General features: G+C 51.9%; 8 protein-coding genes across 8 annotated transcripts; 3 read left to right on the top strand and 5 right to left on the bottom strand.

Moving 5' to 3' along the window:
- Positions 1 to 55: 55 nt before the first annotated feature.
- On the top strand, positions 56 to 1,425 carry AYO20_09831 (hypothetical protein; the record flags this gene model as incomplete). The annotated part of the gene is made up of 2 exons (XM_022648099.1): positions 56 to 88; positions 184 to 1,425. The coding sequence occupies 2 exons, from the start codon at positions 56 to 58 to the stop codon at positions 1,423 to 1,425; spliced, it is 1,275 nt and encodes a 424-aa protein (XP_022495925.1).
- A 509-nt stretch (positions 1,426 to 1,934) lies between these two features.
- Positions 1,935 to 3,713, top strand: AYO20_09832 (hypothetical protein; the record flags this gene model as incomplete). The annotated part of the gene is made up of 4 exons (XM_022648100.1): positions 1,935 to 2,112; positions 2,176 to 2,994; positions 3,049 to 3,220; positions 3,275 to 3,713. 4 exons carry the CDS (start codon positions 1,935 to 1,937, stop codon positions 3,711 to 3,713), a joined length of 1,608 nt encoding a protein of 535 aa, XP_022495926.1.
- Positions 3,714 to 4,457: 744 nt separating this feature from the next.
- On the bottom strand, positions 4,458 to 6,212 carry AYO20_09833 (hypothetical protein; the record flags this gene model as incomplete). The annotated part of the gene is made up of 2 exons (XM_022648101.1): positions 4,458 to 4,736; positions 4,806 to 6,212. The coding sequence occupies 2 exons, from the start codon at positions 6,210 to 6,212 to the stop codon at positions 4,458 to 4,460; spliced, it is 1,686 nt and encodes a 561-aa protein (XP_022495927.1).
- A 2,264-nt stretch (positions 6,213 to 8,476) lies between these two features.
- On the bottom strand, positions 8,477 to 9,224 carry AYO20_09834 (hypothetical protein; the record flags this gene model as incomplete). The annotated part of the gene is made up of 2 exons (XM_022648102.1): positions 8,477 to 9,144; positions 9,200 to 9,224. 2 exons carry the CDS (start codon positions 9,222 to 9,224, stop codon positions 8,477 to 8,479), a joined length of 693 nt encoding a protein of 230 aa, XP_022495928.1.
- A 697-nt stretch (positions 9,225 to 9,921) lies between these two features.
- Positions 9,922 to 13,524, top strand: AYO20_09835 (hypothetical protein; the record flags this gene model as incomplete). Its single annotated transcript, XM_022648103.1, has 1 exon — positions 9,922 to 13,524. The coding sequence occupies one exon, from the start codon at positions 9,922 to 9,924 to the stop codon at positions 13,522 to 13,524; it is 3,603 nt and encodes a 1,200-aa protein (XP_022495929.1).
- Positions 13,525 to 14,832: 1,308 nt separating this feature from the next.
- On the bottom strand, positions 14,833 to 18,374 carry AYO20_09836 (hypothetical protein; the record flags this gene model as incomplete). Its single annotated transcript, XM_022648104.1, has 5 exons — positions 14,833 to 15,040; positions 15,111 to 17,620; positions 17,672 to 17,853; positions 17,910 to 18,132; positions 18,192 to 18,374. 5 exons carry the CDS (start codon positions 18,372 to 18,374, stop codon positions 14,833 to 14,835), a joined length of 3,306 nt encoding a protein of 1,101 aa, XP_022495930.1.
- Positions 18,375 to 19,422: 1,048 nt separating this feature from the next.
- AYO20_09837 (hypothetical protein) lies at positions 19,423 to 20,847 on the bottom strand (the record flags this gene model as incomplete). The annotated part of the gene is made up of 1 exon (XM_022648105.1): positions 19,423 to 20,847. The coding sequence occupies one exon, from the start codon at positions 20,845 to 20,847 to the stop codon at positions 19,423 to 19,425; it is 1,425 nt and encodes a 474-aa protein (XP_022495931.1).
- A 672-nt stretch (positions 20,848 to 21,519) lies between these two features.
- AYO20_09838 (hypothetical protein) lies at positions 21,520 to 23,041 on the bottom strand (the record flags this gene model as incomplete). The annotated part of the gene is made up of 2 exons (XM_022648106.1): positions 21,520 to 22,908; positions 22,979 to 23,041. 2 exons carry the CDS (start codon positions 23,039 to 23,041, stop codon positions 21,520 to 21,522), a joined length of 1,452 nt encoding a protein of 483 aa, XP_022495932.1.
- Between the last annotated feature and the right edge of the window lie 1,191 nt (positions 23,042 to 24,232).

Raw genomic sequence — 24,232 nt, forward strand, 5'->3', positions numbered from 1 at the left:
AGCTCGCTCCGAGAAGTGTCTGTTCATTTGTGACACGGCCGGCCGATTCATGAACATGAGTGTGCCGCGTCGTCTCAATGTGGTGATCGTAAGTCAAACCCTGTACTCAAACCTCAGGGCCAGGCCCCAGATTCCTTGTTCCTAGAAGTCATGAATGGCGTCTAATCACTTTCATAATCGCAGGTAGGAGGATCCATTGCAGGCCTCTGCGTCGGTGTTGCGCTGAAGACCCTCCCTGAAATTGGTTCGATCACCGTCTTAGAACGTCAACAGTCGAGCCAATTACAAGACCAGGGAGCTGGAATTCGCATTGGGGACGAGGTCGGAGAATTTCTCCAGAGATTTGCAAATGCACCCATGAGTTGTTACGGCATTCCGATCAACTCGTTGAATATTCTCGACTTGGAAGGCAGAATAATCATTCACAGAGACATCGTCAACAATTGCGCGACCACCTGGACTCAACTATTCCGCGTGTTAATGCTCGCATTTACAGAGAGGAGTGGTGACGAGACAGCTTCGACCACATATCGCTATTCCTGCAACGTACGGGATGTGACCGAGTGCGACGACAGAGCACAGATCCATCTCGTGAATGATGCTGGCAAGGAGGAGACCTTGCTCGCGGATCTCGTTGTCGGCGCAGACGGGGCTTCATCCAGGGTGCGGGACATTATGCTCCCGGAGACGAGGCGCACCTATGCCGGATACGTGCTGTTCCGGGGACTCGTACCGGTTGAGGATATCTCAGTTGACGCGAAGCATGTCATGGACTTGTCTGCCACGTTCTGCTTCAACCAAAACTCCCAAATGCTCTCCTACACCGTTCCAGCCAGCAAAGTCGGCCCTCCAGACTCCCACAAGTTAGTCAACTGGGGTTGGTACATGAAGAAGACGGACGAAGAACTGGCAGAGTTAATGACAGACGTGAACAGCGTCAGGCACTGTTTCACACTGCCACCTGGTGGCATGTGTACGCGGTTAGCTGACGAGATGAGGGCACAAGCGCAGAGTGAACTCTCGCCACAATTTGCGGAAGCGGTGGCCAAGACCAGAAACCCGTTTGTTCAAGTGATCACAGATTCTCTAGCGCTCGAGAATACCTTTAGAGGTGGAAAAGTCATGCTGCTCGGGGATGCCGCTGCTGGTCAGAGGCCTCACCCAGCCTCAGCCGTTACCCAGGCCTGTCTGCACGCACAACTCCTGCGCCTCCATGTACAGGGCAGGTTATCGCCCGATGACTGGAGTCGGGAGGTGCAACTGGTCTCTTCCACAGTGGTCTCTGCCGGTCAGGATCTTGGTCAAATATGTCTTTCCGAGACTCTTAATCCAAACGAAAAGGTCAGGTTGTATGTCGCAAAGTCTGTGACGGTGCAGAGGTTTCTGAACGAACGATGGAGGCTGTGTTCATCGGAGGTGAATTGAAGGTCATCGTTGAGACTGTGACTACGAGTATGTAGCAAATGGAAGCTAGGTAGATGGAACACGAGAAGAGACCGTTTCGCACAGATCCTGAGTCGCTGTTGATCAAAGGAGCCTGCAGTGCAAGTCAAAAGTCGAAGAGGGAGCGAGCGCAGGAGACTGGTACAATCGGAGCGTAAAAGCGGCGGCTAAACTGTGATTGGCGGGCTCGGCCCCAGACTGTAAACAATCCAAGAAGCCCGCGATGCAAGCCGCTTCAGTGCTGAACACCACCTTCAATCCCATTTTCACGCCAATTACCACGCCCACCCCTCCTCGAATGCGCTGCGGTCCGATCGCTCTTTAGCAGAGATATCGTTATAATGAAATCCCCTAGATTTTAACCTCCGACTCAACTCCGCGCCTGCGCATGCGACTCAATCCACCAACAAACGCGGGATCCGACTCCCTCGCCCACCTCCAACCCTCAAATCACAATGCTAATTGCGCGTCATCCGCTACATACTCTGCCAATGTCATCGATCCAAAGGCCGACTCGAAGGTTAAGCGCGCGAAATCACCAGAAAGATGACGCGACAGTCTATTCAAATCAGGAACAAGGGAACCGAAATGCGAAGACAACTGTTGGCGCCTCCGATACGGTAGCTGCGCAAGCAGCCACAGCCCGTAATGAGAAGAAAAGAAAAATGGGTATGTGTACAACGGGAGAGACCCAGGCGAAATGCGAGCAGAAGGACTAACATTGACTCTTAGATTATGACGAGGAGGATGATGGGTTTCAGTTTAAACGCGTCAAAAAGAAGCCGCCTCCACGGAAACAAACAGAGAAAGGGAGAGATGGCTCACCACCCCAGGGCGCTGCGCCTATACCTCAACCGGTGGGTGACAGGACCCAAAGTGCAAAGAATGAAGAGACGAAGCGAAAGCCCTTACAACAAAAGGATCGAACCTCATTCCCACCACCCGTTCCCAAGGAAGATCCCCCCCGGCGTCGCTCAAAGCGCTTATCCAAAGATAACGAACAACAAGACAGAAACCCTGTCGAGAAAAGCGAGCGCAGGGAGGAAACGAAGAAGCGCAAATATAATGTTAAAGATCCCCCCAAACTGTCGCCAGAGAAGAAGGTGGACGAACCACCTCCTCCGAAGCGACAAGAACACCCACAAGAGGATAGTGCTTCTACAGAACAACAGGTACATGCTTCGACCAAGATTGCGCTACCTTTTGCGGACACGCCAGTCATCAAACGAAATAAAGCCATGCGAGAAGGCAAAGCCGGCAAGGGCGAAAGAAGGAGTAGCTTGGGCATGCGCGGGCGAAGGGCGAGTTCCCTCATCGACTCAGGGAACTCCAGTGGTGAGCATTTCCAGCTCAGTAGTCAGCATTTACTAACTCTCCATGAAGCCTTGCCTCATCCCGAACTGGATGTATCGGACTATTACAAGCACATAGAAAGCGAGGGTCTCCCGGAGCCTAGACGAATGAAACAACTTCTCATCTGGTGCGCCGAGCGTGCTCTTGACGAAAAGCCATTAGGTGCGGGATTTGGGGAGGCCAGCGCAATACAAGCAGGTTTGCAACCCTGAAATCGCTCGAATTCGTCTGCCATGCTAACTTTTTTGACAGCTCGAGTGATCGAAGAAGAATTGCTGAAAGAGCTGGCGAACAGATCCGATCTGTCGGACTGGTTTGGCCGCGAAGAAGTACCCGTGCCATCGGAACCACTTCCAGAACGGCCGAATCCCAAGAACACGCAGAACATTGAGAAGATTGCCGAATTGGAGGAGCAGATTAAACGGTGAGACATGCGAGCTAGCAGACGTTGTGGACACGATACTAATGGTGATGGCAGCTTGCGATCCGAAAAAGAGGCACTGGAGAACTTACTACGACCTCCCAAGATACCCAGCTTGCATGAACTTGACGTGCCAACAAGCCCATCGCAAGCAGATCAATTAGCCAGAACACTCCTGGACGAGGCGGATGCAACTGCCCTGGACTCAATAGCTCCCCAGGTCTCGCCAACCACGGATCAAATATCACGGCGCCTAGGTGACATTTTGGAATCGATGGGCCCGACAGTCGACAAATTCGCAGACGGAATCCACAGGATAGCGCAGTATCGAACCGCAGCAGACGGCGTGGCAGGAAGAGCTTTGGCCATGTGTGCCGAGAAATTGACCCGGCGAGAAAAAGAAGGGACGAAGAAAGCGCTGGGAGTAAGAATGGGGACCAGCCCTCCAAGAGATCTTGGGGGAGTGCTTAGAAGTTTGAGCCGAGCGGACAGATGATGACTGTATACAAGGTCTCGTGGTGGAAGATATTGCTGGTGATAGTGGTGATGCTAATGCCAGTGCCGGCGAGGACCATGTTGATTTTCTCTGACCCCCTGGCCCTGGCCCTCCCAGCACTGGGTATATGTGTATGAATGAAATAATGCTTGACGAGTTACAGTATTTACAGTAATCTGACTGGCATTGCTTTTTCTGGCGAAGTTGTGGGAATCGGAATGCCCGAGCTGCGGTTTAACGTCTGTAACTGCTGCTGCTTCAGTGGTAAACGGTGGAATAAAGGCTACCGTGTTTATAGTCTTATCGAGCCATCGTGGCTATGTAGTGTCCGGTGTGGGTACCGACCAGAGTACTCGGTACACACGAGGCTGATAGAAGAGGGTCTCCTGAGCAGGGGAATTTAAGGAGGGATGAAGGGAGGAAATGAAGTCTTTGAGTAGAAATTCTCCATTGCCGTGCTCTCGCGTCGTGAGTACATCATCTCGCCTCACTTCACATCGAATGTCGAGGTCTACCGCACCGGATCTGCCTGTCTGTATCTCGAAGAGAAGAACTCCTGGGGGACAGATGCTATGTTATGTTGTATGTTGATCGACAAGGGCACGAAGTGTAAAGGACAAGACGCCATGGGGATTCACGACATGAACAAGAAACAGAAAAAGAGACAGGCACACAGACAGGCACGCAGGCACATAATAATACATACTCATAGCCGTAGCCATACATCGACTTGTCTGTCACCGTCTAAAAATTCTCCTTGCCCCAAACAAAACTGAACCCTTTATCCCCCGCCTCGGTGTACATGTTACATTTGACGTGCAGGTCCGCCCCGAGGCCCTTTGGACCGCAGAAGAAGACGCCGCACTCGCCCGGCCAGTGGATCTTGCGGATGCCGCGAAACACCATGTCCCAGTTCGGGCGGCCGTAGTTGGTCGCGGTGCGGAGGCCCGTGATGGCGTCGGTATCTCCGGAATTCAGGACGATGTTGGATGCTTGTGCAGCGGTGATTTTGGCGGTCAAGTACTGAAGGACGTGTTAGTGGAGGGTTCAGAGGGACAATAAGAGGGGGGAGGGGAAAGAACGTGGTCGTACCGCATGAATTTCAATGGCGTGGCTCTTGTCCTCGTTCTCAATCGCCGTGAGCAGAGACTTGAACCACTCGAGTGATCCGAAATCTCGGCAGACCCAGAAAAAGTACACCTTGCGCAGTCGCGTCCTCGGAGCAGAGGATCCCGCGTCTCTCATGCGGTACCAAATAGACTTGAGGATCGAGGCGAATGGCGTCACCCCAATACCCGCGCCGATCAAGAGCACGGTCTCGAACTTGAAGACGTCTTCCGAGGCTGATCCAAAGGGCCCGTCGATGTACAGCCGCGGAAGAAGTTTGGTGAACTTCTGACCATTCTGGTCAATTGTAGACACATCTTCAGAGTATGGGCCTTTCTTGTCGTCGATCGCTTTGAGACCCTGACATCCGAGTACTTTCCCAAGGGCTTTGGTGAAATTGCCAACCATGCGGATGTGGACAGAGAGGTAGTCTTCTTCGGGCGCAGACGTGAGCGTAAATGGATGGTACTGCCAGAGTGAGATCTCCGGACAGCACAGGAAGATGTACTGGCCTGCCCGGGTTTTGGTGTGCTCTTTCTTGATCCGGATTTCGACCACGTTCGAGGGGTGCTCAATCACCTTGGTTATATAAGTCTTCTGATAACCACGGATTTCGCGTAGGACCCGCTCCACAAGGTAAGTAAAACCCCCTACCATCCAGTACAGATAGAAGGAGCCGTTGCCGAAACAGAACGGTTTGTTATCGGCCGGGATCATGCAGAAAGCGCCGTGGATCGACCAGAAGATGAAGAAGATGACAAATAGATGATGGGTATTCCAGAAGCGCTCGTAGTTGGCCCGCCGAGGCTTTTCGAGGGCGGTGAAAAACATGAGCATGATGGTGATTGTGAGAATGTAGCCGGTCCAGCCGGGGCCTGTGAGAAAGTTGAGTTTGACAAAACCGATGAAGCCTCCGTTGTTCTTTGCAGAGAGTTGTGCCACGTTGTGTAAATGAGCGATAGTGTGGACCCACGTGAAGAACACAATCGAAAAGCCCACGAGTTTGTGAAACGTAATGTTCTTGTCAAAGGGAATGATTCCGTTGAGCGGTGTTTGTCGAACAAGCGATATGAGAGTTCGACAGACCGGTAGAAGAATGCAGGCGACATCGAAATGTAGCACCAGGGCTGCAGATCGAGCAATAGGATAACCGTAGCCGAAGGTGGCGCGGGCTTTGGTTAGGTTGTCCTTGAGCTGGTAATTCATAAAACCGAAGCCGTACAACATGCAGTGCGCGAGTATAAAGATACCGACGAACAGGCGGCGAGATCCTTCATTGACCATCCATCTATTGAACTTCTCCTTGGGAGACAAATCTCTAGGCTCTTCTCCACTGACCTCTCCTGAGAGGAGCATTCGCATTAATGGTGTTGACCTTGATCTTTCCGCCATGATTGGCAACGTGGACAAGTCAGGCGTGTGCGTTGTTGAGTATGTATATGGGCCCCCGGTGAGATGTTTGAAGGCTTGAAGGTCTCCGTGTGACGTCGTGGCAAGTTGATCGCGGGATTAAGTCTGCTGTTGAACGGGGCCAGCCGACGTCCAAGTAGTTTTTTGGGATATTGTGTGATGAGTCGGACAGTCAAACGCAAGAAAAGAAATGCTATGGACCGACCAGCGGCGTCTTCGAAGTCGTGTTAGCTTAATGAAGCAAAAAGTTGACAATGCAAAAAGAGAAGACAGAGAAAAACCGAGCCTGCGGCATGTTCATATTCCATGTTTGGCAGATAGCCCAGAAGATCTATAAGGATTTTTGCCCTAACTATTTCCATAGGCGACGACCAACAGTGGTGTGATAAGGAGGGAATGGCGACATATGAAGTTCTCGTCTCTGGCCAAGCGACGACGATCTGATACACGTTGAGCCACCACCTGAGACGGGGGGTTGACGAGGCGGGGGGCAGTGGACTGAGGAGCCACATTGGTGGTGAGAGCAGTGATAGAGACCGTCCTGGAGCAGAGCATGCGGAAGCAGACACAGCAACCATTCGACCAGAGTCGCCAGACAGGAGGCTGAGGTGGTGTGATATCTTGTAGCAGAGCCTCGCGCAATCCAGGGGAAGCGCGTTTCATGTAGTTGGGTCCCAAGCCTGAAAGTCGGATATTCTAAGGCTGACCATCTCTTGGCCTGATCGCTTTGAAGTAGGGTAGCGCTTAGAGTATTGGATCCATCTTAGCAGGACTTACAAGTATCAGGGTGATTTCCTTTGTTTTGAAGATGGAGACATAGTGGTGACAGCAAAGCAACTTGGGATGAGGTTGTTGCTAGTTACATTAAAAGCGGCGTTGTTTACGATCCACGTGACTGGCACGTGAACGACGAGGCTGAGTGCCGATTTACGTCATTTGATCTTCAAGTTCCAACACGGCGCGTGGCTTGGAGGCTGGCAGGTTCTTGTTCGACTTCTCATCTCGAATCAATCTCGACATGTTGCAAAGCCAAAAAGCCTGCTTTCAGTCAAAACTGGCACGTCGATGTCCTTGGCAAAACGCCCCCTTATGCCGAGTCACTTGAATGTTGCAGAGCGTCATACCAAGAACTCTTCCAACCTCCGCAAGTTGTACTTATTAACTTACTGGCATATAACAGCTGCGACTTCCCCAGTGAAAGATATCTTCTGGCCCTTACACTGTAACCTCTCGTTTCACAATCCACTTCTATTGTCACTTGGCCCTCCCCGTGCATCTGGACCGTACCAATAGTACACATTCTCTTCGTGAGTTACTCGTACTACCAAACCATTCTGCAATCAGGAACACCGCGAAACAACAACACACCTCGCCGCGGCGTTAGCCCATCTCCCTACCCAGCCAAACCCTACGAACAAAAGACCAACGACCATGCCTTTCCTTTACACCAAGTAAGTCAACCCTCTCTCAAAAAAATCGTCTATGGGATCCAGTGTCATCCTGATCGACACTCCCTCACTGCGATGCAAACAAGGGCTAACGACGAGATTAGGAACTGGGGCGGTCGCCACGCTGGCGGTGGAGTCACTGTTAGCCGTCGCGGCGTCAGGAGGAATCCCTTCCGGATCAGCTGTGGGAGGTTTAGCTGTTTTCGCTAGGCCATACCGAATTGCCTGAAAAGACATGCAGAACATGAGACACGATGGACAGGGACAGGGAATGATTGCCAGGCTTAGATCTGCAGACCGGTGGGGGAACAACGTGGGCTTTCAATGGCGAGATGGAGCATTCAAGGAGGACGAGAACAAATACCAGCCAACGTCCTTATGGGATTGGGCCATCATGTTTATGAAGCGAAACGAACACAGCAATGTATGAGGGTAGTTAGGTATTCCAAAGACTCGAATATCGAGATTACGAAAGGCAGGATCAGCAAGGCCAACGAAGCATTGCCAGAGAGTAGTCTGCTTCGCTACTAATAGCAACCAGTCAATCCCGAGAAACAGTGTAGTATATACTTCTCTGCATCATGAAAGAGTGATTCGATGATTTTCGGTCGATTCTCTTCGTTACTATTTCTGACAAAGGCCTAAATCATCGCCATCTGCCCAGACGCGCGTTGCAGGACAATAGTCGTACATTCCATGGATATATTTGTGTTTCGATTCAATCAGCTGAATATTTCATGTAGCCCGTGTCGTCTCATCCCGTTCCTAACATATACTAGACACCTCCGTCCTGCCTGGTCAGTCTACTGCAACTTTCGTGGGTGGTTCCTCGCTCGCCACAGAGCTCGTTGAAGGCGTCACTTTCGTGTGCTGCCCGCTCGTTGCGGTCGTATCGTCGTCTTCATCCCAGGCATCATCTGGTGCGTTTTCGTCCCAGTTGTCTAGCTCTTCCTCCACCGTCCGTGCTGGTGCGACGCCTGTCTCTTGACCTCCGTCGCCGTCTACGTCGTGCGAGCGTAGAGTACCATTTGCACCCTCCCCAAGCTCTAGATCTTCACCTTCCAGGCCGTCACCCGTCAGTGCAGAGTATTTCGCTCTCCTCCTCCGTTCAGCTGCTCGCCGATGGTAGGCGCTCGCTAACGACAATGCTGCGAGACTTCCCACGACATTTGCCAGGACATCCCAAGCGTCAAATTCACGATCATTGGGTAAAAGTCCCTGTGCGATTTCACTCCCCACGCCCAAGAGTAATGTGCATACAATCAACGTCAGATGAATCACGCGGCGCCGAGAGGTGTCAAGGATGAAGTAAAAGGTCCCAGTGAGGAGGAAGAAGCATATAAAGTGGAGGGCCTTGTCGGACTGCGAAGGGATGTATGGTTGCGCGGCGGCTGGCGTGGATGGAAGGGATGAGTGTGGGAGCAGGCCGAGACTGGAGGAGAAGACCAGGAGGATGACGAAGGTTACTATAGTTGACTCGTTAGTATCAAGAGAATGTGAGAGGTGGTCAGGCCTGCATACTTGCGAAGGGAAAGCGGATTCGCATTGTGTTGGTACGGTGTCTATGTCGAGGTTGCTATTCAGTCGACAGTGGAAAGACAGCCAGGTAACTGGTGGACCTCGAGGGATGCGATGTCGGGGACTGCGGTTGGTCGGACTCGGCTGGCGGAATGCCAGCTTCAGGCAGACTCGGACATGGCTAGACAGCGGGAAACAGCGCAAAGTACAGAGGCAAGTTGTGATGCGTCAAAAGAAATCAAATTGAGCGCTTTGGTTGAAGTCGTTGTTGGGCTGGAATCGAGTGAGGCCTGGAAGGTGACCGGAAACATAGGAGCCCAGGTCGCCTAGGAGGAGTTGGAGAAGCAGGTGCACCACCCAGTGACCACCTAAGGTTCCCAAGGTACCAGTAGCTTAGGCTCGGTGGCTCGGCAGGCGGGAGTCACTAAGGCACCTAGGGCCTCCGCTGCCTCACTCAATCCCAACCGCAGTTTGTAACGTTTCTTTCAACCTCAAGCCTCGCCTCTGCGTAATCGCATCAACAGTCGACATCAATTTTTATCACCAGCGCCACCCATTCAGCGCAAATACTTCTCAATTAATGTGCGGGAGCGCCTACGCACCCCTCTGTACCGCCTCGTCGATTTTTGGCCGATTCCCACGATTGCCTCGTCGGCGCTGAGGCTTCCTTTTCAAACTGGAGGAGTTACGCCCCTCGCCTCGCCGCAGTCGGGGTTGGCAGGGCCATGTCACTATCATGGCCGCCCCCAAACAGTCAGAAACCACCAGACGATGAACCTCTTCTACACTCTCTACACAGAGATACTCTCAATGGTCTGCTCCGCGCGCCATCCAGACCACACACGCCGAGTTCGTTCAAATTGCGCAGTCTGGGGAGCGGTTCCCAGTCCGGCCAAGCTGCGGAGCCAGAGCCCAGCATCGACGAAGATCCCCAGATTGTCCGGTTTCGCGCACTCTTCCAAGATGCCGAGAGCAAACTTGCGACACTGTTCAATGATGTCGGACAAGTTGTAGTTCCTCAAAGGCGCACTCTTGCTGCCGCTTCTCTCCTACAATCTGCGCCCGATGCTGCTGCATCGTCCGCTCCGCCCCCTGCTCCTATATCAAAAAAGCGCAAATTGGATGACGACGACTACGATGATTATGACGATGACGACGACGACGAGCAATTGGACGCCGATGCGGCCAACGCGTCCTCGGTCAAAAACAACCCGAATAAGATGCATATCATCGCCGACGCCACCTCGTCGCCGACCCCAAGGCCCGCTCCGCCCCCAAGCATTCCCTCCGACTCGGCAAAGACCGCTCTCAAAACGGGACAGAACAAACAGAAGGAAGATGCCGAGGATGCTCGCAAGAAGCTGGAAGAGGCGAAGCGCAAGGAAATCGAGACTGTCAAAACCCTGTCGCGCACAATGTTCTTCACGCTTGAAAATGACAGAGATGCGATGTTGGATCAGCAACGCCTGGACGAGGCAGAGCGCCGAGCCGAAGCAGAAGCAGAAGGTCATGCTAACCGACAGAATGCTGCTATGCAGCAAGGTAGTCTGAGCAAGGCCAATCTCGGCGCATCAAGCCTGACGCTTAAGAATCTCATTGCGCGTCTAGATGAACATCGCAACTTAGTCCATGCCACTGAGTCGGAGCTGCGCGCTCTGATGAGCGAGGTGCGCAAGAACCGGAGCAAATGGGCAAGTGAAGACAAAATCGGGCAGGAAGAACTCTACGAGGCTGCGGAGAAAGTCTTGACCGAGTTGAAGGCTCATACAGAGCACTCGACGCCATTCCTTAACCCCGTCAAAAAGAAGGATGCCCCTGACTATTACCTCGTCATCAAGCATCCTATGGATCTTGGTACCATGACCAAGAAACTCAAGCAATTTGCTTACAAGTCCAAGAAGGAATTCGTGGATGACCTCAATCAGATTTGGAAGAACTGCCTCAAGTTCAATAGCAATCCTGACCATCTATTCCGAAAGCACGCTCTCTTCATGCAAAAAGAGACTGACAAGCTTGTACCTCTGATTCCGGATATCGTCATCAGAGACCGAGCAGAAGTCGAGGCTGAAGAAAGGCGGCAACAAGGTGATCTCGACGATGGCGCTGAGGAAAGTGACGATGAACCCATCATGTCATCGCGAGGACGTAAAGCACCGAAGAAAAGTGCAAAGAAAGGGGGTGCAGCCGCGCGAAAAGCTCCGCCTGAAACGACACCCATCCCAGAGACGAAGCCTGTGTTACAGTCACTGAGCTCCGTTCAAAATGGCATCCGAGCGGAATCTGAGGTCGACGGGAGTCAAGGCCAGTCGACGCCTCCACCGGGACTTTTGACCCCTATCGGCGCGCCCGGGCCTGGTAGTGTTGCAGGAGGCGGCAGCGAAGCAATGGATTTGGATTTACCCGCACTGCCTTCATCAGCACTGATACCTGAATATGAAGACGAAGAATACAAGCTCTGGAAACAGAAGACGAAGAAGGATCGCGCGATGCTCGCGGCCGCGCGACACAAGCTTTTCCGTGGAGACAAGTTGAATGCTGAGGAGACAGCATTACTGCGAAGTAAGGCTGGGATGCGCAGGTGGCAGCGTATGCAACGAGAAGCTGCGGGCCAAGATGCTGCCGATCTTGGGGCTGAGGCATCTGAACGGGACAACAGGGTTGAAATTCATGGTCAAACCCTCGCCGAGGGAATGGAGGTCGAGGAGGAGAATATGCTCCCTGACTATTACGATTCGCTCTCGGCCATACCTGACATCAACCCCCGACTGAGATGGGACCAAGACTCTGAAGGATATGTCATCGAACACGCCGAGGAGTTTCTCCGACTGTATCCTCCCGGGCAATTTGTGGCTCCGCGCGGCAAGCTAGCTAAAACGATCGAGAACAACATGCGACAAATGCAAGACACTCGGAAGGTGGTTTCGAAGATCAGCGTTGTCAAGCAAATGCAACTCCAGTCGCAGACTTATCAAAACCAGTTCCAGAAGTACCAACCAGAACCATTCCTCGAGGCAGATATTCCAAACCATGTCATGTCCGATGATGGGCCTGTCATGGCTCCGTGGGTCTGCAAGGCGGCCTTCCAACGGTCAATAGGGGAAATTTTCTTTCACGCAGGGTTCGAAGAGTTTCAGCCGTCAGCGATCGATGCGATGACGGATCTGGCAGCAGACTTTTTCCAACGACTGTGCTCCACCCTGGTGAACTACAGAGAAGACTATAAGATTCCCGTGCCGACTACCGTTCCCGCGGCCCAGGGTGAGGATAGCAAGGTGGTGTACAAGCCTCCATATACAACGGAGGAGGCAATCCTCCACTCTCTGCACACAGGTGGTATATCTCTTAATGACCTGGATGTGTATGCACGAGAAGATATCGATAGGGCGGCCAGTAAACTCACCATGATGCATGAGCGAATGAAAGGACATCTCGCCGACCTCCTTCGACCAGCATTGACCGACGAAACCGCCCATGGACAAGGATCATTTGCAGATGGTGGAGAGCAGTACGTCGGCGGAGACTTTGCAGGTGATCTCGATGAAGACTTCTTCGGCTTCCGCGAACTGGGACTCGACAAGGAGTTCGGAATGGCCAGTCTTACAGTACCATTCCACATTCTTCAGAACCGTCTCGGGCTCAGCAATCAACAAGATAACTCGGCAGAGTCGGCGGAGAAGATGTTCGTGGAACCGCCCCGTTGGCCCAAGATCACCATTGAGAATGTGGAAGAACAGATTGGTATCATTAGGGAGTGGTTCAAGAAACGCCTGCACGATAACGGCGAGCGTCCCCTGGTGGAGGATCTGGAACTGCCACCAAAGCAAAGGCCCGGCCATGGAAGGGCGCGAATTCCAGCGTCCGGGAAGATTGGAGAGGGCACGCTCAAGAACAACAACAGTCCCCAGAAAAAGGCGGCAGCTAACAAGAATGCCGCGAATGCTGCAAAGGCTGCTACAGGTGCGGCGGGGAGCGCCACACCGGGTGACAAAGGCAAGAGAAAGTCGGTCGTCGCCAACGGGGTGGTTGACGATAGTCCAATGGTCAATGGCATTGGAAACGCCACTCCGTCATCACCAGGTCCCGGCGGGGATGGGAGCCCTGAGAAGAAACAGAAGCCTGTGCTGAAAGCGAAAACTTCGACGACTGAGGCCCCCAAAGGTCCGGATAATGACAAGAATCAAGAAGGAAACACACTACCTCCGGCTGTGGATGCTTTGGATATGATGGATGGTGTCAACGGCGAGATGCCCCAGGTTAATGGTGTCGACAAAGTGCATGGTGTGAATGGAGATGGCGATGCAAGCATGATGAGCCCTGAAAGCTTATGATGTGCCTGACCGGGTTTGGGATCGAACTGGTCATGGGACGAATCACACAGGAGGGGATGCTGGCTGCCGTGCACGATGGCCATGGTACAATGCGTGATATTGGGTATAGAATGATTTGTTGGGGTGCGACGGATGACAATACTCTTTTGATTTTGACGGTACGAGATGCCTTTTTATTATACCCCAGGACTTTGGAAGTGGACCAGGATGAGGAGGAGAGGAGGAGAGGAGGGGAGGCATGCTTTTATTTCACAACGACCAGAAGGGAGGCTTTCATCTGAGCAATGCTTCATTCAAATCGAAGGACTGGGTGGGCGGGGGAATATCAAAATCGATCGAAGCACGGGGAAAAAGCCAGTCTCGTGCCGCCAGGGCGATGATTGTCAAGAAACCGAAAGAGGTGAATGGCGTTTTCTTGTATATACACTTATTTTTTTTTTACCTGGTTTCACCTGTGCATCCATATTCTTACTTATCTGAGGCTGAGGCTCTGAGGCTCTAAGGCTCCAGGGGGCCCTGGGTGAGTATGTACAAGTCTACAAGTTTGAGGCCCATTTGTCCGTTGTTTACTAGGACGTGTGGTTTCTGCATACCGAGCATACATCATACGCATCCATCATACACATCACATACATAATTTGAGCGAACATGAGTGAACAAGAGTTATACGGATGGAAATGAGTGGCACTCGGTGAGTGAGTGCAGGGACATTAGTGAAGTTGCCAACTTGTCTCGATCTCAATCTCATATACATACTAATACTAGTGTTTTGTTTTTAATCTAGTTTTGCTTGTACCTGACCGACCAACCTGGGTCAGCATGATCGACGCAGAATGGAACAAGATGAGAGAGAGACACAGAAAGAAAGAAAGGGAGAAGGGGAAAAAGGGCCAAGAGGCCTAAAACGACTTTGATATCACATCCACTTTCTAATATGCACCAGCAAACAGCCATCAGCCATCAACAGCAGCATCAGCAACATGAGAGAGAGATTGGCGTTTCATTCATTGTTTCGTTCCCTCTTTTATTCTGTTCTTCTTCTTCTCCTTCTTCTTCTTCTTCTTCTTCTTCTTCTTCTTCTTCTTCTTCTTCTTCTTCTTCTTCTTCTTGCCCCCTCTGTCGTGCTATTCCCTCTCCTCCTCTCACTCACACTCCCCTCCAGATCATCGCATCCATGTTGCCTCTGACACTCGGTGTCGGCCCATGTGTCGCTCCTCTTCTCGCTCAGAGCGAAAGCCGGCAGAGCAGAAGACAACCTCCACATGTCTTTCCAATCTCATTCGCTTCTCCCAGCTCAGACTTGTCGCATTATGCAAAATAACTCCTCACGGTCCGCTGCCCGTCTTCGCTGAGGCCTTGCAGAACCTGCTCGGCGTTGATCCCCGTCTTGCCAACAAGCACCTTGGCACTCTCGACAATCTTCTTCGCTGTGGCACCTTGGATCATCTCCGCTTCAAGAGCAAGCGCGATGTGGTGGAAAACTTGGGCCGCTTTCGCAAAAACTGCTGGGTTTTGTCTGCAGAGACAAGGTCAGTGACACGAACAAGACATTTCGGCCAATTCACTCGCGGGATCATGTAACTTACTGATCAATCAACTGCGCAACAAAACTGTACGCATAGGGGGCCGCTTCTTCGTCATTGACCACAGGCAGCGTGTCGAGCCATTGCTCCACGACCGACTGCGGATTGACCACCTTGGCTGCGTTAAAGTGCAGAATCTTTGCGATTGCAGCACAAGCATTCTCTGTTGCAAAAACATCGTCGTCGCTCCTTGCGTTGGGAACCCGCGTGATCTGTAACAGAGTGTCGATACTCGCCGCCACAAAGTCGCTCCATTGCTCTCCACCCTTTTGTCCTGCGATGCCCACCCCGTAGGCGGCTGCTTGTCGATTATTGGCATTTTCGTCCCTCATGCCGTTAATCAGGGGTTGTATGATGTGGTCAGAAAACTGGTACGACTGTGACCCGCAGAACTCCAATACATCGTCAAAGATGCAGATAGCCCACTGTCGCTGCATAGGATCCGGGTTGGTGACAAACGCGTCATAAAAGGGCATGAGCTGCTGCCACGCTGGGAGGAATGCAACGCCCATATTCTTAAAGATGGTGTGGAAGGCTTTGTTCATGTCGGAGAGGAGGGTCTGGTCGTCCTCAATGGCGTACTGTACCGACAAGGAATCTTCTTCATCGGCATCCGGGCCCTGATTGACAGCAGCAGATTCGGCCTTTTCTTCAGCGCGCTCTTGGACGCGTTTCTGGAACTCTTCCAGCGTCGACTTGACCGATTGCACGAATTGCTCCATGTGGTGTTGCGTCAAGCAGCCCTTGCCTACCACTTCGACACTCTCGTAGAAACATTGGAACATTTCTGCCAAGGTGTCGATCGAAGGTTCAGCACTCAGGATTTCAATCTCCTTCTCGGAACACTTGGTCCAGATTTCGTTCAATTGTGGCGACTGCTCGCCGTATCGCTTTTTGATCGAGTTGAGTAACTGCGGGATCAATTTGGCAGACGCCACCCGAACGGGATCGTGGAAGAAGAACGACAATCCAGGCAGGGCGATTCGTTCCGTGATATCGGCCACATACGGCTCGAAATCTGCTTCCAGAATCTGTGCGTAGATAGTGATGAGTTCAATCGCCGTGTGTTTATCCTCGAGTGTGGACGTCTTGATGCCGATGACTTTTCCCTTCAAAGGCACCAGCTCCCATCCCTCCTCTTCGAGCACTTCATCTTCGCTGTCTATCAGCTGGATATCTGCTTTGGCGGCGGCGAGCTCCAACAAGGGGGGCATAACTCCAGGAAGATAAGGGACAAAATCAGAAGCTAGAACCCTGCACATACGTCCCCAGCAATGCAAAAGATACTGTGACTGTGGGTCGTCATCATCCGTGATGTTTTGCTGAATGTTGCCGAGGATCTGGACGAGCGTGATGCCATCTTGTCCCATCTTCTCCTTACCCACAGCCAGGGCGATGAGCGTCGCGCACTCCATGGCTTTGGCGCGGAGCAATCGATACTCTTTCGACTGTTCGGCTTGCAGGACGTTGAAGAGAAGAGGCATCAAGGTATCGTAGTAGCGAACGAAGGCACTCTCGGCCGAATCGGCGATCGTGGCGATAGTTGATAGTGCTTGCTCCTGAACGTACCGCTTTGGAGATTGCAAGAGCTGCAGGAGATGTCCGAGTAGTTGATCCAGGTACGGTTCCAAGATTGCCTTCTCCGCCTCTTCACAGAAGTTGACCAGCGCCGCAGCTGCATGTGCTTGTACTCGCGGTTCGGGCGCTTCGAGGACGGGAATGATGTTTGTCAACACCACCTGGTGATACTTTTCCTGCATAGGCCCAGCAAAGTCGGTGCTCATCTGGCCTAGGGCATTGCACCCAGCAAATCTCACTCGTGGATGAGGATCTCTCAAGGATGGCACAACCAGTTCGAGGACCTTGTCCAATTCGCCGATCATAAGATCTCGACAGCCCTCAGAAATTGCCGAAATGGCCATTAGAGCGGCGTGTCGATCTCTCCACGATGAAGAATGCATCATTCTCGGGAGCCATGTGAATGTTGCAGGAAGCATCACTTGTCCTCCTAATTTGTTAGCCAAACGGTCCATGCACTGCTCGCCTGCGACATGGTTCAGGTCGTTTTCTTCATTATCAAGATCCTCGGTCGCGTTCCACTCCGCGGCGTCATCATCATCGATTCCAATGTCAGTCATCAAGCTAAGACATTGCGTAACCATGTCGTTCACATATGAGGGATCTTTCTTGCACATGGCTGGCGCCCATTCGGCGAAAGTAGCCATCAACTCCAAAGCATTCTGCCGCGTTTGATCGCCTAGTTCTTTTTCTTGGATGACTGAGATGCTAAACTTGACTAGATTGTTGAAAAGACCCTTGAACATTTTGGGGCATATTTCGGCGAGTTCAATAAGCGAAACAAATGCCTTTGATAGATTGTCGGTGTCTCCAGCTTCTTTGAGAGGTGGTAGAATGTTGAGGATTTCTGGTATCAAAGGATAGTACTTTGGTTGGGTCTTTTTGGTGACGGAATGAAAGAACGAGGCAAATGCTTCGATTGCTGAGAGGCGGACCTGGATCGAGTCAATATTCGTCGTCCAAACTCGGTTGTACCGTAGTCTCACCTCGACACTGCTGTCCTTGAAGCCTTTGAGAAAGACCTCCTGAACGGCGCCTTCGTGCTCTCTCTCAATTATGCCAGGCGTCGTGGAGAATATTCTGAATGAACATTCACGCATGCCGGCGTCACTTGACTGGCTCGCTTGGAACAGCGCATGCAGTAGTTCCACCCAGTTTTCGTTCGTGCCTCCATGGTATGTCAGCCAGGGTAGAAAGAGGGAGCAAGAGTCAATCGATCCCTACCGGCATCCACATATTGTCGTGCAATCTCTGCGATTGCATCTCCGATTTTATTCCTGACTTGGTTGACTTGTTCCCTTGCTAGACCCTCCAGCAATTTTGACCGAATGGCCGTTTTAGCCTCGGCGCTGAGGGACCAAAACAATTCCCTAGAGTCGGAGCTGGGGGGAATTTTGCGTTGTTTTGAGGCTTGTTTGCGAAACAACACTGCAGCGAAGGAACGTGTCTAGCGGGGCATTTTAGCAACTCTCTAACCTTGAGACCTCCTCTGAGATCTTGACATACCGACGAGTCTGGCGCGGCTTGGAGTTGTTCGGCCAAGCCCATCAACAACACCTCGGGACGGTTGGGAGTCCAGTCATTGTTGAGCTGCTCTTCCGCTTGACTGCGGAGAGTGTTGTCGGGCGATGAAAGGGCGTGCAGGAGCTGGGTCAAGGCTCCCTGCACCTCGGCAGGGAGAACAGACATTTTGGAGGATCTGGTCTAGGACATGCAAGAGAGGGAGGTTGTTCGCAAGAGACAGTGATATGTGTTGATCGAGGATTGGAATGTCCGCCTGCGCGCGTGGGACGATCTTCAGAGGGATTGACTTCGAGCGGGAAATTGAGAAACGGCGGGATGTCGACAGTGGGCTCCTTATCAAACAGAAACTCTGAAAACAAGAGCTCCTGAGCAGTCAGACAGCACTCGATCGCTTTATGATGTCGACCAAAAGGATGTTAGGTGTCAGTTGTGTGGTGAATTGAACAAGGAAACAATAATTTTGGCCTGCGATTCTCGCTCTCCACCAACCGAACTCCAAATGTTTCTCTTTCGTACACAGTGGGATGGTCTCACGTGACGGGCCCTTTTGGGCCTGTTCTCCCAGGGCCGCGGCGTTTTCATTTGACCACGTACATTCTGGCCCCTTGCGCACGCTTGTTTCATCTCTTATCATCTTTGTCACTTTGCATGGTCCACGGAGAGTCGCTGCTCGTGCCAGCCATGCCAGCGCTGTCTGTGACTCACGTCAGTCTAACCACACCTACGAATGCGATCAAGATCTTTACCCCTGACAAGCCTCCACGGAAGGCCGAATATCGATCGCTCAATACATATGTGCAGTCGTTTGCTCTCATAGTTAAGAGTAGGAGCAGACTCAGAAACCCCAGGACTGTCTAGAACACGTGTAATCAAACATTTCGAGACACATTGCTACGCTAGCCTTCGCCTTCCCTTCGCCCTTTTTGTCCCTTGATCCAAGACATCTCTTGTCGCTGAGCGCATCGTGAATTTTAGTCCCTTCAATCGCTCGTCTCTTCCGACTACTGATCGAAGCACCAGCCAGTCGGTATCCGGAGATAAAGCTCCAGAGGACGGGTCAAGCAGTATAAAAGGCTCAAAACAACAGTCCTAGTGTGGTGGGAAATGTTGGACGGACTCTGTGCTCCAAGGTCCCTCTTCAGTACGCTCCCACTGAGACAACTGCTTTTGTTGTGGAGAATCCTCATGCGTATGGATCTCACATCTGCCACGATCACCTATCCACCCACCTTGATATCCAGCTTCCTCCTTGCCTAAAAGGGGCGGACGGCGGACGGCGGACGGCCTCTTTCTGATTGTTAATCGCCACATCTAGGTCGATGCATCCATCGATAATTGCTCGCATAGTATTCATGGTCGACGATTTGGGGATGCTCGGTATCAGGAAGCCTTTCTCGACTCTCATACCTTCTGCGCTATCCGTATGCACGCCGCTCGTCCTGGGAGCAGAGTCAAAAGTAGTTCCAGAATGCGAGACTGAACTGGGAGCGGTTGAAGTTGTCTCTTCGCTGGATTCAGCTTGTTGGCGCAACCATGAGGTAGTTGGACTAGGGGTAAGGCTCCTTGATTGGCAGCCTGATCGCGGCTGCACCGTCGCCTTTGTTCGTCTGAAATCATCCATGAGAAAGAGGGCAAAATTCTTCAAACTCGACTTCCGAGGCGGAATGGCCAGTGTATCCTGCGTTCCACGGATTCGAATGTCCTGGACATCATCGGGAAGTTGCTCAATCCCTACCAACATGGTCTCACTCGTTTCTTCTGCACGAGGTGCATCTTTCCGGTTGCGATTGTTTTGGAAATGTTTCTTAGAGGTTGTCCCTGTAGAGCTTGATGAAGATGCTGAACCCGTTCGTGAATTTCCACAGTTGCCTGGGGCCACTGCAAATGACCTCGGTGCCATGCGCAAAGACGTCGAGAGGCCTTTTAGGCTTTGCAATTTCGGCAGGTCTCCAAAACCAAGTCTTGTTCTTGTTGGTATTGCACTGCTGTCTGCATCGGGCTCGTATATTCGAGCGTTGCGGAAATTCGAACACATCAAAGACCTCCCCCGAAATAGTGGTGGAGGATCGCGACGTGAGCGCCCTAGGTCGACACCACTATCGCTATCCACGCCATCAAAACCGACAGTCTTATTTTTCTGGATGACACGCCCATATCTCTTGCTTGCGAAGCCTACAGAACTTGGAGGGCAAACCTCACCCCGGGGACTGCAAGGGCGAGAGATCTGTATTGACGATGATTGTGGTTGATCGTTTCGTTGTTCTGCTACTATTTCTGGAGAGGTAGCTCTTCCGGTGATGATATCCTGATGCTCGTCTTCGATGGTGACCTCGACGTGGCTTTCGAGAATCCTCCAGTCATCATCCGATACTTCCTGGTCCCGTACTGACGCTTCCGGCACATGTGGGCTTGCTGAGAACCCAGAACCTGGAAACTCGATCTCGATCTTCACCTCGCTATCCCAAATCAGTCCTTCTCCATTGCCTGGCCGGTCGGGTTGGGCATCTCCAGCAGTGATACTAGTGAGACGGGTTGGCAGGCTTCCGAGTTCTGCCAGCAGGCAGTCTTCGCAGATTTGATTGAGGAATGACCTCTCAACAACTCGGTGAAATGGGCAGTCTCCAGGTTCAAAGGGCATCCCTCGTGGCCTTGACAGTAGTCGAGAGGTTCCTGGAACCACCGCAGTCTCTTCGAGCCATTTTCCTGGAGGGCATTGTGATATTAGTGCAGGGCACGGCGTCTGAGCACTTCGGTAAGGCTGGCACAGAACCTCGTGATTGTAGAAACATCCGCATTCGCGATAACTCCAAATCTCAGTCACGCACATCTTCGCGATCAGGTACGCACGGCACAATCACTAGGCTGTCAGCAAAAGCCCTTCACAGATGTGCAAACAGGTGTTCATGCAAGAAGTGAATCGTTCTCCGAGAGGGTATTTAAGGTAGGGTCACAATTCCGTGATCACACGAGGGTGTTGCGGTAGAATCTTGTGGAGCATGTCTGCCAGACCCTCCAATCTGCCACGTACGAGTTGAATATGCCAATTGTCGTGCTCTCGGCAGATTTTTCGCGCTTGTGCGACGTGGCTTCAGGGACAATCTTGAGTTAGCAGAACCAGGGGTCTTATAGGTTTGCATAACCACGGCTTCACGCATGAGTATTGGAGTTTCGCCTGGTCCGCGTCTTAGCCCTTTTGCTTTGGTCCTAGAGGCTTTTGCGAGAGTAAGAGCGCTTAGATTTGCTCCCGCGTAGGAATATGCTTCACGTTCACGTTCGATGAAACTTCGAACCTCTTATCTTCTGTTTCCCTTCAAGCATCTGGCTCTAGCCTCACAAAGTCAATCAGACACTCATGTTCCACCATTTTGGGCATCGTCTCGTCGGAGAAAATTTCAAAGCGGCTTGTGATACCAGGCGACGTGTCGGGATGTTCTGCAGATGTCTTGTACTTCCGATACAACGCAGCCAGCAAGGTGAGCATTTCTGCGTTAGCTAGATGCATCCCGATACACATTCGTGCACCACTAGAAAAGGCCCAGAAATATCGATTCCTGAGGTCTGATTCTGGGATCAGTGTGCCGGAAGATGTGAGCCATCTTTCTGGCTTGAAGGCCAGTGGACAAGGATAGACGGTCTCGTCCCTGTGTAGACAATATGGTGACATACCCACGATGGTGCCTGCAGGAATCTCATAGCCATCGATTACCATATCGACTGGCGAAGACCGCGGCTCAAAGGTAGGTAAAGGAGCATACAGCCGCAAAGACTCTCGTACGACCGCGTTCAGGTAGGGTAAATGGGTCAAGTCCTTGGGCTCTGGAATCCCCTGGCTATCCACGGAGATGTGCGACAGCTCCTCCCTCAGCTTGACTTGGTATTTCTTATGTTGAGGTAGCGAGAGTGCCCAGATCATGAACATGAGAGAATCTGAAGTCGTATCAATGCCGGCTAGGAGGTGGTCGGCGCATTCGGATGCAATGTCCAAGTCAGATAAATCCGCAGCTTCTCGCACTTTGAAGAGGCGGCCAATAACTGTGCTTTCGGCAGCCTTTGCTTGCACGGCAGCTGGTGCATTTTTGAAACTGTAGAATGCCTTTAATGCATGCTGACGGATTCCCGAATATGTGAAAGGTTTCCGCATAGGCATCAGGCCCGTCGAAGTCAGCAATCTCTCCAGCAGACCTGTGCGGGTCGTTATCCACTTTGTGTAAGAAGGAAAGTAAACGGTGAACCATGCCAATCTCCTACGAGCCGAGTTGAGGATGTCTTGAATCAGCTCTCGGGACTGTTTGGATCCCGATAACGCAGTCGTTCCCCCATGATCCGGACCATACACGAATTCGGATATGGCATCAAAGGAGAAGTAATGTAAACTCGTAAAGATCTCCTTCCCGAGGCCGGGCTCTCGTTCCAAAAGTGTCAGAAACCCTGTCACTTTCCGCTTGACCAGCTGTGCGGCATCAAATCCAAGCACGCTCTGGTTTGCGTAGATGTGGCTAATCAGTTTTTTTCGTTCGCGATGCTGCTTTCCTGAAGCAAACGTGAAGAGGTTTGGGCGGCCATAAACATCGAACATTTGGTAGAAGGAAGTCCGCTCAAAGCCACTGCCGGCACCATATATCGTCCGCAGCGCAGACAGACTATTGAAGGAGACCTCATTTGGCCCAATTCGCACAATGGGTCCGTACTTTTGGTGTAGCTGGTTCACGGTATGTATAGAGCGTGCCTGCCAGGCATCGAAAGCCAGCCTGAATCTTGTTGATGCATACAGCCATGGACCGGGGACTCTCCTCAGCTTCGCAGAATGTAAGAAGGAACTGGAGGCGATGCATAGCATTAAACCAAGCACAACCCAGATTCCAATGGGGGCTCCAAGTGTTGTCAATCCTGCACTTCAGCCTCAATATTGACTCTGGGGCTGGGAACCAGGAACTTCGGTTCACTCACCTTCCGTCAACATGGTTGGTGATCTTGCTACCCCCTTTGGTACGAAACGATCTTGCCCTTGCAGCCGAAATCAATGAAACCACTTCCATCTATTAAGAAACAGTTGAACAGCCTGACGAGCCAACAAGGTCCAAAGCTAGCGGGCTTGTCCGGTGCCAAAAGCTTCTTGTCGACGGGTGAGGGCCGCAGCATTAATGGTTTTCATTGGCCCAAATAGCCCTAGGCATGGAGCTTGAAGCGGCCGATCTTCTTTTCTATCGCAGCTATCCGACCATGATCCTTTCCATGGGTGAGACCTGTCACGTATCCGACCTCTCGTACTCGTGCCCAGATAATTGACCGCGCAGTCCTCGCGGGGAAAGGCCAAGCAAAAGGTGCGATGGGTCTGGAAGGATGGATTTGAGCGCTCGATGCAAGCCACAATCTGTTATCTCGAAGGCTTTGACTCTTTGAAACGGTCGAGAACAGTGACGCACATGTCCATATCCGCCCCCGAAGATTGCAGCGTGGCACGATCTGCAAGGCTGCTGATCTCAACACGGAAGGAGGAGGTGATAATGCTGTCTCAGCACATGCTGACAATTTCTTGTCTGAGAATGGAACGCATTTGAGTTCGGAAACCGTGGGGTGATAGAGATATCGAGCCAACTTCTCTATGGCCACGGGCACTGTCCCTGAGATAGTGACTCCAGGATCACGTCCTTCGCCTATCAGACCAGTCTCTCTAGGTTGCTCACACACATCTGCCGACGCTTCTCCAAGGACGAACCGGCTTGCTCCTGGTCACAATAGCGAGCGTGCCAAAATTATCTCGGCCTGTCCATCACAGCGGAATCTGCTACCAGCAGGGTGGTCTTGGGCACGTGGCGACCCTGAAACTGCAGGGGAGGTAGAAGGAACCCTGTGCCAATGCAGCATCAGCAGTCTCGTGGTCGACTCGGATCTCGCTTCGAGAGGAACGTTTTCTGGAATATGCAACCTCATCGACGGTGGATTCTCGGGGTCAATACCCCAACCAATACTCTGGCCAGAGGCCTCGATGGCAAATACGAGGGTATTCCGCTGCGACGTGGTGG

The sequence above is a fragment of the Fonsecaea nubica genome (genome assembly GCF_001646965.1).
Source record: "Fonsecaea nubica strain CBS 269.64 chromosome Unknown Scaff96, whole genome shotgun sequence".
NCBI lineage: Eukaryota > Fungi > Ascomycota > Eurotiomycetes > Chaetothyriales > Herpotrichiellaceae > Fonsecaea > Fonsecaea nubica.